Source organism: Acomys minous (genome assembly GCF_964271855.1).
Source record: "Acomys minous genome assembly, chromosome: 16".
NCBI classification, from domain to species: Eukaryota; Metazoa; Chordata; class Mammalia; order Rodentia; family Muridae; genus Acomys; species Acomys minous.
The window spans coordinates 34,208,876-34,224,895 of record NC_140498.1 but is presented as its reverse complement, the minus strand read 5'-3'; the positions used below and the strand labels follow the sequence as shown (position 1 = coordinate 34,224,895).

Here is a 16,020-nt window from a genome sequence, read left to right as displayed (position 1 = left end):
ATGTCGCTGGAGTCACCAATGGCCACTACAAAAGGAAACTTCTCTGACCAGATCTGACAGCACCACTAAACTAAAGTATCAGCCCAGTTATCTAGAAGGCACTTTAATGGGCACATTCTGTCCACTTACAAAAAAAGAAAGAAAGAAAAGACAGTAGTAGGTTCCCCCATGACCTCTCCTGCCTAAGGATTTTGGCCAGGATGTAGTGCCAATTCCAATGTGAACCAAGCCTCAGTTCTAAGCAGAGGATGGTCAGTTACCTCCCATGACTGACTTGTTACTATTGCACCTGTGGGGACGTGTTGCCTGGCCTGTCAGCCCTCTAGAACACACATCCACAATTATCTCTGGGGAGCCAGGGGAGAGAGGAGGGGCAGGGATGGGGTTCCAGCTCAGTTGCAACTTACCTTTTCTCTGCCCTGAGCCCAGAGCACGTGGCATCTTCAGCAATAAGGTCTTCTCACCTAGTTCTGATGGGCAGTTAGGCACACTGATGGGTACCTGTGTTGTTTGGGGTCCTTGAGGGAGACAGCCAGCCCATCATAGTGCTGGGATTTTCCTGTAGTAACCGGTAGCTTCCGGGAGTAGCTTTACCCACCCACACATGGCAACTCCATTCACTCTTCTTTAACTTTTTACCCAAGTAAATATGAGGTTTGTTTGTTTTACTGTTTTTTTGTTTCGTTTCAGTTTGGTTTGTTGCTGGGCTTTTATGTTTTGTTCTTTGTTTGGAGAGTTGTTTGGTTGATTTTTTTGTTTGTTTGGTTGGTTGGTTTGTTTTGGTTTTTCAAGACAAGGTTTCTCTGAGTAACCCTGGCTGTCCTGGACTCCCTTGGTAGACCAGGTTGGCATTGAACTCACAGAAATCCGCCTGCCTCTGCCTCCTGAGTGCTGGGATTGAAGGTGTGCACCACCGTGCCTGGCTGGTTTTTGGTTTCTCAAGACAGTTTCTCTGTGTAGCCCTGGCTTTCCTGGAACTCGCTACGTAGACCAGGCTGGCCTCAAACTTGGCAGTCTTCCTCCTGTTGCCTCCTGAGTGCTGGGATTCAAAGCACAGCTCAGCCCGGCTCCTTGGGACTTTTTCATACATTTTTAGTTTTGGTTGGTCCTCCCACCATCTTCTTCTCATTCCTGTATCCCCGCCCTTCATTATCCCTGTCATTCGCCAATTAGCACTTAAAAAATAGTCAATTCTGTCTGCGTAGTCTAACACGTGCACCGGAGCCTCGTGTGACAATCTGACTGTTGGTCATTGTCATTTGACAATTAGAAGCTGAGGCTCAAAAGAGAATAAGCTATTTTGCCCAAGGCTAAAGAGCTGGTAAGTGACAGAGACAGAGGCTGAAAGCAAGGGACCTGGCTCCAAAATAGATGGCATTAGCCACTATCAGACTACAGAACAGATAGTATTAGCCACAGTTTTATCAGACACAAAGCATCATCTCTGAAACCCCGGTGCTTCCATTAGCTGGATGTGGCTCTTGGCTTTTCAGGCGTGAACTCTGAAGCCCAGAAAAAGCAGCTTATCCCAGAGATGTTCCTCTACCAAAAGGAATCGGTTTCTGAATCTCCCCCAGGTTCATAGAAGTTTATAAATGCTTCTTCCCCACCACCCCCCGAGCCCTCAGCTCTCCACCCCTACTTACTATGTTCTAGACATGGGCCCATGTCCCCACGGCCATGGCAGTGGCAGCTAATGTCACTAGCTGTGGGGCTCTGGGAACCACAGAAGGGCAGCTGGATAGGTGTGCTGGGCTCACTGAGGTCACTGACCAACCTGTGCCTTCTGCCTCAGAACCCTCCATGGCAACGACATTTCCAGTGTTCCTGAAGGCTCCTTCAATGACCTGACATCCCTTTCTCACCTGTAAGTAGCCTCTTTCTCAATGTGCTCAAAACAGAGAGTGGTGATGGTGACAGCCTCGGTGTCATCACTTTGTGTGTGTCCTCGTGTTGTGCAGTTGGCCCTCCATAGCACAGGGTACTGCCTCCAGGAGCCCCTATGGCCCACGGATGTTCCAGTCACTCAAGTATAGGAAGGCTGCATATGCATAGGATGCCCCACATCCTCTTGTGGACTTGAGACAGTCTCTGGACTACCTAGGATACCTACCACAATGTAAACACCTTGTAAATAGTGATCATACTATAGTGGTTATAGAATAAGAACCAAAAAAAGCTCAGAGGAAGGACAGCAGGTTACGAAGAAGAGACTTGATACCCTATGAGCATATACAGGGGGAGGTAATCCCCCTCAGAAAAAGTCATAGGAGAGGCGAATAAGGGGAAAATGGGAGGGAGGGAAGAATGGGAGGATACAAGAGATGGGATAACCATTGAGATGTAACAAGAATAAATTAATTTAAAAAAAAAGAAAAAAATGAAAAATAAATAAATAAATAAAATAAAAAAAGAACCAAAAAAAGTCCAGGCTTACATGTGTTCATTATCAGCGAAATCTTTAAAAATTGTTTTGGGCTCATCATTGGTTGGACCTGCAAAAAAGAAATCTGAGACTCAAAAAGCCAACAGGGGATTGTTTTAAGATCCTGTATTCAAACTGTATGCAATGTCTTATTGTTTCAGACGCCTTCAACAGCATCAGCCAGCCTGTCAAACAATACAGACATTTGAACCCTTACCGTACCCTAAACACTTTCAACAAATTGTCTGATGTATTTCTTATAGCATTAGGCACTTCATTCTCCTATGTGTGATGAAATTAGGACTCAGGAAAGTTAAAGAATTCTTCCTGAGGCTGCACAGCCAGCAAGTAGCCAGATCCCTGTTTGCCTTGACCCCACGGGCATATCGTCAACCATTCTGCATGCCTTTTCTCGTTCTACGAAGGAAACTGAGACCATAAATAATAGGGGACTACCTGAAACTCACTCATAAAGCCAGTGAGACTTCAGAGTAGAGCTCGCTTCCCTGGACTCCCAAGCCAGCCCTCTTTCCCCCAGCCAGCTCTCTCAGGTAGCATTGTTTTCTGAGGACCTACCATTTCTGTTGGTAAGACTGTATTCCTCCTCTGTTTATATTTGAATTATTTGCATGTTGTGTGCCTAGGCCACAATACTGATGTGTATGCATTCTATGAGTCAAAAATAGAAATGGTAAAAAAAAAAAATAGGATTTTTTTTTTATAGTGAATTGTAGTGTTTTCTTCCCAATCCCTTTGGAGAAGCCTGGGTTGAACTGTGGCTCACTCCCCTGTATCTTCAATCTCACTGGCTTGAAGCTGCTTCCTAAACCTGGATCTTAGAATTTCCTTTAAAGAGCACATCTTCTAACAGACCCTTCACATGAGAGGCACATGAGTGGGCGGACATAGGTCTGGAATGCGACCCTGGAGAGCCAGGACTACAGTAGAGCTAAGGATAGAATTTTCCAGAGCAGTGAGAATGAAGCCTCAGAAGTGGGGTGGCATTTAGGTGCTGATGGAACATCTGCAGAATTGGAAATAGACTCTGGAAACTGATTTTTTGCCCGGTGGAGTCGTGTCTTCTAGTCTGCACTCCAGACTCTTCTAATTTAGTTTTGAAATCCTGAGTTTTCAGGGAGTCACAGATGTGGGGGAAAGGGGAGCCTGTGGGCCAGGCCAGGCAGAGCCTAACTTCCTCTTCTGCCTTCCAGGGCCCTGGGAACCAACCCCCTCCACTGCGACTGCAGTCTGCGTTGGTTATCAGAATGGATAAAGGCTGGATACAAGGAGCCTGGCATCGCCAGATGCAGTAGCCCGGAGTCCATGGCTGACAGACTTCTGCTCACCACTCCCACACACCGGTTCCAGTGCAAAGGTGGGTGCCGCCTGCCTGCCACCTGTCTGCCCTCACAGGGTCTGCTGTGTTTCCATGCACATATGTGACTTGTAAAAACACAGTCTAACTCATGCATACAACTTAGGTAACATAGGTATACTGTATACTTTATCTCTACTTATAATACATTGTAAATGCTGTATACAGAGTTGTTACATTGTGTAGTTTAGGAAATAGGAACCAGCAGGTGATCAGTATAGGCACAGCTTTCTTCCAGATATGTGTGATCTGTAGTTGGCCGGCTCTTCAGATGTGGAATCTGCCTGTGAGAGAGCCACGAATAGAGAGAGCTGACTGCACTCTCTTAGCATATTTACTAAGGGTGAGAACAACCCTAACCTGCATTGCTCTCCCAGTAATATTAGCATCCCCATTGAACTGCCGTGAAATTTTTATAAATGTAATTTTTAATTTTTTTACATTTATTTGTTTCTCTCCTGTGTGTGTGTGTGTGTGTGTGTGTGTGCGCGCGCGCGCGTGCACAAGAGTGGGGGGGACAGTGTATCTATGGAGGCCAGAGGACCACTTATGTCCTTCCACCGTGTGAACTCCAGAGATGAACTCAGGTCCTTGGGCTTCGTGGCAAGCACCTTTAACCACTGAGCCATCTTGTCCTTGTATGTGTGTATTAACTCATAACAAGCCACGCCTGAATTCTTACATGGCACAATCTGTAACCCCTTTTTTTTTTTCTGTGCCATACTAATTAATTCTTCAGCATTTCTATTGGCGCATATTTGTAATACCCTCATGTTAAATATTCAGAACAATTAAGCCTTAGAGAGGTTGAATAAGTGCTCCCCACTGGGTGGTGTTGAAGGTAAAACCCAGAGCCTTGCTCATCTTGACGAGCGCCTCCTGCTGAGCCACATCTGTATGCCAGGTTAATGCATAAACCCACACCATTAGGACCCCAGGTCTTCCTAAATCTAGAACCCACACAGCTTCTGACCCACACAGTGCTGCTGTCATCCACCGCAACCTACTCAACTATTTCCTGGTTTAAAAAACATCACATTATTTCCATTTTCCTCCTTACGGTGAACGCATGGAAGTGTTTCTCTGTTTACCATTATATCCTTAGAAAAGATTCAGAGACTGGCTCAAACTATGTGGTCTTCAAACCGTTTGCAGAATTGATTCCCAAAATGGGTGGTGATGAACTTGGGCTCTCATCAGTGCCCTCCAAGCACCTTTTTCTTAGAGAACCAGCTTCTTTTGTCTTATTTTTATAGTCGGAGTATCTCCTTTATTTTATCTGCCCTTAATTTTGAGGCATTCTGAATTTAATTTCAGAATTTATTTTGCGTTTGCATTGAACATGTATCTGTTAATGCCCTTTGCTCATCTCCTAGAATCTTAATGTTCAGTTTTTATTTTCCCTTTAAAACTTAGCCGTGTCCCATGTGGCTGCTGAAAGCAGAAAAACATTCCATTGATTTAAAGCTAATTTTAACTTTCTGCTTCCTGCTTCTGAGACATCTGATCTGATACTAGAGGGACTCAAATAGCCCTGGAATAGTGGCACTCAGTCACCTGAAGAGCTTTAAAAATCGATGCTCAAGGGCAGGGGTGTGTCTGGGTAGACCTGCTGGCCTGTGTATGCTCGGGTTGGATCCCAGTGCTTGCAAAAATAACGTTGGTTCTGGACTTCACAATCTCTGTGTGAGTTACAACCTAGGCATGGGATTTAGGCTGGTTCTGACTTGTCCTTTTGTGTCAAGAGAAATCTTGGTACCCTGGGAACCCCTCAGTCAGAGGCAAGCATGAGCAGATGGCTCCTCTCATTCTAATGTAAGCCCTAGTTGGACCTGCTAGTCTCAGAGATCCTTGGGGCCATCTACCTACAAAAGGTCATTCACCATGGTGAATCTCAACCCATCTCCAGGTTGATGAATATATATATATGTGTGTGTGTGTGTGTGTGTGTGTGTGTATCCATGGCTCATGCTCAAAGCTGTCTGCAGCAGTAGATGCAGCCCCTTTTTTAGGGCAAAGCTCTATATGGGAACTCTGACCTCCTTTCAAACCATACAAAAAACAGAGGAGATGCTTAAAACATCCATGGTTGACAAAGGCAAATTGTTCCCGTCAGCGCCTTTCAGTGTGGCATCACTCCCCCTAAGGTCTTGCAGGAAGGACTCTCTGTGTGTGCCTTGGCATCCCTCCTTGGCTATTCTGTGGGAAAGGGCTTGTCAGGGGCAGAGAAGGAGAAGGTTGAAGCAGAGCCTGTGCCCAGAACTTCCTGGAATAGAAGATAGGCGGGAGGGTTCTAATTATGGCCCATTGTTTGCAGATTAGCACCCAGATCGGATCAGGCTAATTACTGTAATTGATTTGCCTGGAGAAGGGCTTCTGCATGATGTCCTGCTGGGATTCTTACTCTCTGGACAGCGGTTGAATTAGTGGGACTCTCTCCAGATTGGATGCACAGCCTCGAGAGAGCCAGCTGCCCTCTGGGCCTAGAGATGGGAGGGAGCCAGAGCAGAGGGGAAGGGAGGTGAGTTAGCCGACTCAGAGAGCTGACACCCACGCTCTGGTTCTGCTACCCAGGGCCAGTGGACATTAACATCGTGGCCAAGTGCAACGCCTGCCTCTCTAGCCCGTGCAAGAACAACGGCACGTGCAGCCTGGATCCTGTGGAGCAGTACCGCTGTGCCTGCCCCTACAGCTATAAGGTAAGGCAGGAGGCTCTGCCCACCGTTCGTGCCCAGGCCCTTCCTTTGTCCTGGCTGCAGGGGGAAACCCCATGTAGCTGATGCGACTTAGAGTAGCCTCAATAACTCTACAACACAATGTGACCCACCCCACCCCCCTCAAGTGGCATTTGCCAACAACATCCCTATTCTCTTGCATCAGAGGAGACCCATGGAATCTTAGCAACGATGCTCTGAGATAAAAAAGAGATGTTCCATGTGTGCTTTCTTTATGAGTCACGGGGAGATTGCAACTCTGGGAATTAAAAGGCCTCTTAGCAAAGGCATCCTTTAAACCCAGTACCACCCTGACTGCCATCCCATGGAATACAGGGATTATGGATTCCAGGCTTCAATGGCCTGGGGCTTCCAAGGTCACCCACATAATTGGCAATCCCAACGAAAAGATTGAGACTACCGGTTCTCCCATCCATTCCACCAGAAGCCCATGCTGCTTCCAAGGCAATCTTCCCCCCCATTCTTCTTTCCCAGCACACTCCAGAACACGGTACACTGTCCCTCCTAATATGTATGGACTATGTGCTATGCTCTCTGCGTGGCACCTGGCTCGCCCTTTCTCCTATAACCCTATGAAGAAAGCCTACTTTTTTAATAGGTGTAGAGACCAGGTTTCCTGCTGGGCATGGTGATGCATGCCTGTAATCCCTGCGCTCTGGGAGACAGAGGCAGGCAGATCGATGTGAGTTCAAGGCTAGCCTGGTCTACAATGTGAGCCCAGGACAGCCAGGAAAAGAAAGGAAGGAAGGAAAAAAAAAGCCAAACCAGGCTTCCATAGACTTGAGATTAAAACTCAAGACTATATAGTCCCAAAGCTAAAGTCCTTTCCCCGGAAGAGGTTCCTGAATAGCTAAACCCCTCTCAGTGCCTCACTGGGATCAGCAAAGATGAGGCCCAATGCTCTTCCATGGGCTCCTCTAGATCGCAGCCCTCCAGGTACCATCTGAATGCACTGGACAGCCTGCAGCCCATCTTGTGCACCATCTGCACAAGCTGAGTGACGGGAACATGGTGTGTGCATCCTCCAGGAACTGTGCCTGTAGTATCAGGCTTGAAAGGCAGTTCCTTTCTGGGGAACAGCTACCTGGTGGCTTTCTCAGCTACTGTCTGGCTGCTAGCAGACGGTGTCAGAGTGCCACCTATGGGCCTGGAACAAGAAAGCCCAAGGATTGCTTTTTTTTTTCATTACTTTATTCAGATTACAACTCAATTGTTATCCCATCACTTGTATCCTCCCATTCCTCCCTCCCTCCCGCTTTCACCCTATTCACCTCCCCTAGGACTATGACCGAGGGGGATCTCCTCCCCCACTATGTGGTCATAGGCTATCAAGTCTCATCTTGGTAGCCTGCTTATTCTTTCCTTGAGTGTCACCAGGCCTCTCCACCAAGGAGAGGTGGTCAAATATGGAGCACCAGAGTTCACGTCAGAGTCAGTCCCCACTTTCCACAAATTCCTTTTAAAGGAATGTCCCTGAAGCCTTAAATTTTGCAGAGAGTCCCAGAACAGAGAGAAAATGGCATGATTCAGGCACAGATCCACTGAGACCTGGGCATATGTGTTCAGTGGTGGGGAGGGGGTCACAGACTCTGGAATTACAGAGAAGCCTGTGTGGACTGGATGGAGCGATGCCTTGTGCCAGCTGCGAATTGATGACCAGTGATGTCACCTCAGCCTTATCATCTGGACACAGGCCCCATGTGTGCAGTACACCTAGGAAAGGATGATGGGAAATACTTGATAACCTGGCACATTGTCACCTTGACCTTCCCTCTCACAAGCTGGTCAGTCTCTCGCACAGGAGTGTGAGAGTCACCACCAGTAGCCTATGGTGTGCTGCTGCGTTCATTTGGGACTCGGTTTACAACAAAATGTCAAGGACTTTCCATGAATGTTGCCGCATTGCCTGGGGAAACCAGAGTTTTCTAAGGATGCAGAGTCGTTGCTGTTAGTCTTCCATAAGGCCAGGCCTTAGTCAAGCAGTTGGAGTGCACTATCTCACACAGCTCCCTGGATCCTCCAGAGATAGCAATTCTCCTCCTTTGAAATGCCAACTTAGATTCACAGATACAAAGAGCTTACCCAGTGCTCCACCACTTACAAAGCACAGAAGTTAAAACCAGAACCCAGCCCAGTCTTCTCTGGTAACTGGCTCTCCCTGTACCTTGCCTTCCCACCCACAAGAGAGAACTAACACACTCTGCAGCACAGAGCTGTAACGAGGTTAAAATGCTCACACGTGCACTTCGCCTACCTAGGTGCCAGGTTCAGTAGACATTCCGCAGGACCGAACAATCTTGCCACTATTCCAGGGTTTAAGAAGATGAAATATATCTGATTTTTTTTCCCCTACCACTTAGCTTTATGCACGAGCACATATGTTCGGAGCGGTACTACTTGGGTATTTTGTGTGCCCAAGAATCTTATTAAAATGTAGGTCTTGATTTGTGGGAGCTGGGGGCGGGGGCGGGGGGGGGGAGGGGCCAGGCCTGAGATGGTATATATTTAACAAGCTCCCTGGAGCTGCCCAGGCTACTAGTCCAAGGAGTAACAAGGTCTCTGAGAGGTTCCCCAGCCCCACCTGACACATAGATTCCAATGAGGAAACTGCTCCCAGGCTCTTTAAAGAAAGCCAGCAGCCCAGATTCTGTGAGAGGGGGGAGGACAAGGTGAGACGGAGAACATAGATTTGAGCAAAATGCAGTGGAAGGAGAACTGAATTGGGCTAATTAGGCAGACATTGGAAATGGTCTTTTTTTTTTTTTTCAAGGATATGTGACAGAAATCTCCATCTCTATCCCCAATTACTGTGTTTCCAAGCACTAGAAATGCCTTCTAAATTCCTGTGCTCGGCCTACAGGCGTACACACTACACCACTCTTGGGTGGTAGGGGAGGCCGTGGACTCTACCTTGTCCAAGTGGTACTTGCAAGATCCCCGGAGTAGACAGGCCAGATTACCAGCAGGGATGGGGGAGTCCCACTGTGTCCTTTTTGAGGCTCTCTTTAGTCTGCTCTTCATACTCATCTCGCTAGTACCACTGCCACCCATGCAGGCATCCCTGAACTACTCAGCATCCTCATCCATACCTCAGGGACCCCAGTCACGGTCATCGCTGCCACTGTTTACAGGGCTGCATCACCTATGAGGTACCTTGCAGGTAATGTGATTTTTTTTTTTTTTTTGCAGTGATAGTTTATTCCCTGCAGGGCAGGTAGAGAGTGAGCATCCCATGTATGAAATACTTGAGACCAGCAGCATCCCAGAGTTCAGGTGTTTCTGGATCCTATAACAGCTTGGGCTATGCGTACTTGGGGCTGGGGACCTGAGCGTGAGTCCCAGAACCCGTGTAAAAAGGCCTGGCATTGTGATGCTTACCTGTCTGTCATCAAGAGACAGAGACAGAGAGGGATCCAGAAGACAGAACCCAAATCTAACAATGAACTTAGCCTGTTTTGCATACACACACATAGCCTGTCGCTGTGGGCATTTTTACTATACCCTCACCCTGATCACGACCGTCTCCTGAAGTTAAGGGTAGAACTTTCCACTTCTGGTGACCTGCCGGTACCCATACGTTTGATGCGCAGATGTACTTTGCATTTCTGGGTTAAGCATACTCTACCTCGCTCCCATTTCATGGGACATAAAAGCAAGGTCAAAGAAAACTAGGCATCTGTCAGGCATCGAGCAGCCTGCCTCGACGCGGCTCCAGCCCACGCACTCCGGAGCCCAGGTTTTTGGAGGAACAGAATAATGGTCCAGCAGAGAGGTGCCTGGTGCTGGATTTGGACTCAGCTGCCTGGGTTCATCTGCTGGCCGCCTGTTTCACTGACTTCTGTGAAGTCTCAGACCTATTACCTTCTTTTCCAAGTCTGCCTACCCTATCTGTAAAAAGGAGTGTAACGACAGTTGTACCGGTCTCACAGGGTTCTTGGGAGCATTATATGTGATCACGACTAAGAAACACTTAGCATGCGGCCTGGAATGGAAAATGTGCTCAGCAACGTGAGTGGGAATCCATATTACACCTCCATTCCAGACACTGACTTCCAGAAGGGGCCCTGAGTCACCATGGTGGCTTGGGGGTAAAGCCAGTTAGCTCCTCACAGCACACGGCTCCTCTCCCTCTCTCCCTCCTCTCAGAAACTTCTGTGTGGGGCTCACATAAACGAACAAGCCAGACAGGGACCCTGCCTTCCAGCTACTGGAGAGAGGCCTGAGGCTTCAGCAGGCAGGAGAGTAGGAGGGATACATCTGGGCCCCACAGTGGAGGCTATCCTGGCCCAACGCCTCAGGCTCTGTTGGCAGTAAGCACACAGCCAGCAAGCCCCAGTGCCATGCCATCGCAGGCCCTGGCAGCAACAGAAGACGGGACAGGCTCTTCTCAGGCAGATGGTGAGCAGGTGGTGGCGGCGGTAGGAAGGCTCCCATGATCACCCTGGCCTGGCACGCGCTCAAGTCACTGAACCCATGGCTCAAAAATATATGCAGCAGACGCCTCCCCAGGCCTGGGGCTACCAGGTCCTATAAAGTAAGCTTGCATGTCCCAATGGAGTATAGGACCCATGTCCCAAGTATAGAGTCTGTGTCCCAAGAGAGAAGCAGGAGCCGCCATGGGGGCAAGAGGATCCCTGGGGCATCAGGTTTAGTGTCTGCAGTCTGTGCCCCAGGGTCACCCACAGGGCTGTTGTCCTGATTATTCCTTCTACCTGGCATGAGCATCCCCACCTGCCACAGACTGGCTCCCTCCCAACTCATAGCTACCCTGAGAGGAACCTGGTCCAAAGGAACTCTGCCTCACACCAGCCTATCACAGCTCTTAGTTTGGCCTGGCCTTGGACTCACCTATGAAACCTAAGAACAGACGCGGGCACCAAGTCGGTCAAGGCGGAACTGGGGCGGGATGCCCCTCCATAGAACAGGGGTCTACAGGTTATGCTCGTGTTGTGGATTATACTTAAACCTCAATAAAAAACAAATAGCAACCCCATCTGCTAGCTCCTCCAGAATGCCTACTGTGTGCCAAGTGTGTTACGTAAGGCGCGACGCTCCCTTCTGTGAAAGCTCCCGTGTAATTCCCACAGCCACCCTGTCGGAGGTCAAAGGGCTGGCTTGTGGCCAGTGTCAGCCAGGAAGAGGTGGAGCTGTGAATGAAAACTCACCCGGACCCCCAGCCCGTAGTCAGGCTCTGCGGTTTAGAACAGCCACCAAACGCCTCACTTACCAGATGCTTCTCTCTGCTCTGTTCCTCAGGGCAAGGACTGCACCGTGCCCATCAACACCTGCGTCCAGAATCCCTGTCAGCACGGAGGTACCTGCCACCTGAGTGAGACCCACAAAGACGGATTCAGGTAATAGCTCAACCCTGACCTCTCTTCTCAGAGAGCTCCTGGGTCAGACCCTTGCATAGGAATGATGTCAGTGGGGGGGCGGGGAGTATAACCCCTGTTCTGTACAGGAGGAAACTGAGGCACCAAAGGATAAGCTCTCTCCCCAGAGTAACAGAGTCTTGGTACAGAGATTTGAATCCAAGGGCCAGCCTCCACTCGCTGAGCCAGGAGATCCCCAAGGGGGGCTGCAGATGATGGCTAAAGTCAAAGGATAGGACACTAGCCAAGAAGCCCGCCACTCCTTTCTGTGTCACAAATAATAGCAGGGGCTGCTGCTGCCACATTCTGTGTGCCACGTGGGAACTACTGCCACGTTATCTCTCCTAAACTGCCTCACACTTGTATTGGGGGAGGGGCGGTTCTGTCTGCATTGAGCCTAGAGGAAACTGAGACACAGAGACGAATGGTCCCACGCATATCCTGGCTCTGGTTCCTGGTTCTTCTAATGGTGCTTCTAGCCCATTCTTACTAGGCGGCAACTGCTAGGGGTGACGCTTGTGGCCCATCTGTCTCCCAGCAGCTTTCAGGTGTGTACTTTGCCCAGCAGAAGTAGATCACTGGAAAAGGAGGCCTCCCACAGCACATCGGGTTAGGCAACAGTCCCTTCACAGTAAAGATGAGACCCTGGTGCCAGGCAGACACCGGGCAACGTCAAAGCCCAAATTGCACATAATTAACTATCAAAAAGCCCTCCAGCCAGAGGCTGCTGTGTGGTCTGGGGAAGAAATCGCCAGAGAACCCAGCTGGCTCATGCGTCCCCCTGCCAAGCCAGCCACACCCAACCAGGACTCCTGAAAAGTGGACCGCAGGCGCTGTTCCTGCGGTCAGTCAGTCAAAGCACCCACTTCTGTTCACCAAGAACAGGAGAGGAGATGGCTGTGGTGGTTCCAGTCAGGAAGTGTACCCCCAGGGAAGAAAGTGGATGGGTTCTGCCCCAACTCAAGCCTGTGGTGGGGGCAGAGCTTCTCTGACAGGGCCCTGCTTCACCTTCCATCTTGGACAATTTTCATGTGAACTGGAAACTTAACTATCTATGTAGGGAATGGCATGTCTGTGTGTGCTCCTGGAGGTGCCACCTTCTGCCCTAGTACAGCACTCCAGCAGGCAGGCAGAGACACAGCAGGGGGCGCTTATGAAGAATAGCTTCACCACCCTCTTCAATCCTGAGTCAGTTCCTACGTCTTCCCAACTGCTCAGACAAGGAGGCTTAAAATAATCGAAATATTCCCCCACAGTGCTGGAGACCTGGCACCCAACACCCAAGTGTGTGCAGGACCTAGCTCTTTCTAAAACCAGTGGGAGGGGGCATCACTGCCTGTCTAGTCCTGGATTCCACTTTACTGAAGTCTTAGGTGCTCCTTGGCTTACAGCTGTATCACTGTAGCGCTAATCTGCCTCATCGCAGAGCACTTGGGCTGTGTGTCTCCCCACCACTGTCCTCTTACACTAGTGGTTCTCAACCTGTGGGCCGGGACCCCTTTTACATCACATGACCCTTTCACAGGGGTCATATATCAGATATCCTGCATATCAGCTATTTATATTACAGTTCACAGCAGTGGCAAAACTACAGTTATGAAGTAGCAACAAAGTAATGTTTATAGTTGAAGAACGGTGTTAAAGGGTCGCAGCAGCATTAGGAAGGTTAAGAAACACTGTCTTACAAGGACGCCATATTGGATTGGGAATCTGCCCTCCTATGTCTTCAACCTATCATCGAAGCTGCATTAGCTCCATTTCCAAATAAGGTCACATTCAAGGTCCAGAGGAGTAGCACCTCATTCCATTATTTTTCAGAGGCCCACAATCCAATGCATAGCACCTCTAAAGTGCCAGAATTCCAGAAGCAACACTTGCCCTCTCCACTCAGGTGCTCCATCTTGCTGCATTGCCTGCTCACCAAATGAGCCAAGGCCAAGGCTGGAGATGTAGCTCATCCACAGAGCATTTCTGCAAAAACTGTAAAACAGACAAGCCAATAAATGAATTAGGTAGGTGATAGATAGATAGATAGATAGATAGATAGATACATACATACATACATACATACATACATACATACATACATAGATACATAGATAGATAAAAACTGCTCCTGGAGTCATCCTGGCTAGGGCTTTTCAAATTATTTCTACTCATGACCCCTTTTTGCCCTGGATATTTTTATTCAACCCTTGCTAGTAAAGTATATTTAAAAAACAAAAAAGTCTGGACCAGAGAGATTGCTCAGTGGTTAAGCACGCTAGCTACTCTTCCAGAGGGCCTACGTTGGATTCCCAGCACTTTTATGGTAGCTCACAACTGTCTATAATTTCAGTTCCAGTCACCTGGAACTCTTCAGGTATCCGTGGGTACTGCATGCATGTGTGCACAGACATACATACATGCATATATACATACATACATACATACATACATGTAAAACACCCATCCATATAAAATTATTTTTAATATTTTAAAGTATATGAAACATTCATATTCTTTCATGCCTAGAGTATAATAATAAATTTATTTTTAAACAATTCTTAGGTATGTCTATATATTATCTATCATCTATCTATCTATATTACTATGTATTAAAGACAAAGATAAATTTGTATACTAATGAGATTAATTAAGTGTTGGCTAAATATTTGGTACTGTAGAACATAAAGCACCTCCAATGTTTTTTTTAGAATTTATAGATATTTTTATATTTTAAAGTACAACATTTAGAACAGCATTTTGCATAAAGACATGGTATGGAATGACAGAGATGTATCAGAAATGGTTGGAAATTCCATCCTAAACCCAAGCCAAAAATCCAGCATAACTTTTTATGACACTCAAGTCAGCAACCCCAGTAGCATTTTAGAGTATTATTTATTCCTTGACAACTTCACACATGTGGACAATGTAACTTGGTCATATCCAACCCAAATAACCCCTCCCACTCTGCCCAGATCTCAACCAGTGCATCTGCCTTCCACCCTCATCTCCTTTTTATTTAATATCCCACTGGGTCCAATTAGTACCGCCTGCATATGCATGAGCGTGGGGCCATCCACCAGAGCATGGGCAGCCTACCAACAGCCATACCTCAGAAAAGTGACCCAACCCCCAGCAGCCAGCAGCTGCCCATGGCTCCTCTCCCATTTCACCTCCATGCCGGAAGGTTGACTGGCCTGATCTAATGCAGGCCTTGTATAGCTAACGGTAACTGCCATGCGTTCATGAGAGCAACCCCTATACCACTCCTGAAAGACCGTGTCCCACTGCGCTCCTTCCCATCCTCCAGCTCTCATATTCTTTCCACCCCTCCTTGATGTTCCTTGATGAGCCTTGGGGATTGATGATATAAATGTCCCATTTGGGGCTGAGTACTCTGTTGTCACTTATACTCCAGACTTGCCACCCAACTTTGACAGTAGTTCTAATCTATGGGTATAAACATAAAGAGACACAATCTGTCCCTTGAGCAAATCAACAGTAGTAGGTTCCCTCCTTGAGCTATGACCTCCTGAGCCATGGGCCTTTGGCCAAGTATACAGTTGTCAGGCAGGTATTCCCTTCCATGGAGTAGGCCTCAAATCCAATCAGCAGTTGGCTACACCCAAAACAGTTGATGTTACTAGTACACCTGTATAACCTCTTACCTGGAAGATCAGTATTATAGCATGCAAGATCTACCACTGGGTAAGCCCACTAAGGATACTTTTCTCCCTCTGAGTCCTGCATAGAACCTTCTTAACACTATGAAATCTAGTCAATAGAGAGAAAGCTTTCCAATTAGTTCTAGCTTGATTTCTTTATGTCCTACAACCAAAGTGTCAAATAGCAATTTCTAAAATTAAACATTCTAACACAATACAGTCCAAAGATATACTAAACTGATGAGGAGTTATGGTAAGAAAATATTAAAAGTAAAGACTATATCAGTTTTAAAACTTTATTAATATTTACATTTCTGTATTCAAACCATTATGTTTCCATAACAGTAGAAAACTGCATGGGTACAGTAAAATCCTGCAATTCCTAGTATATGAAAGTCTCCAGTCTGTGCAGAGGTGTTTCGTGCAGTGTGGTATGACAGCATACACCAGTGCAAAGGCC

General features: G+C 47.6%; 1 protein-coding gene across 1 annotated transcript in view; it reads left to right on the top strand.

Moving 5' to 3' along the window:
• SLIT3 (slit guidance ligand 3) overlaps positions 1–16,020 on the top strand; it is a 584,284-nt gene that overhangs the window by 534,570 nt on the left and 33,694 nt on the right. Inside the window, exons 24-27 of the mRNA XM_084761243.1 lie at positions 1,796–1,867; positions 3,637–3,800; positions 6,375–6,499; positions 11,792–11,889. Of these exons, the coding sequence (XP_084617369.1) occupies positions 1,796–1,867; positions 3,637–3,800; positions 6,375–6,499; positions 11,792–11,889 (459 nt within the window). The remainder of the gene's footprint in view (positions 1–1,795; positions 1,868–3,636; positions 3,801–6,374; positions 6,500–11,791; positions 11,890–16,020) is intronic.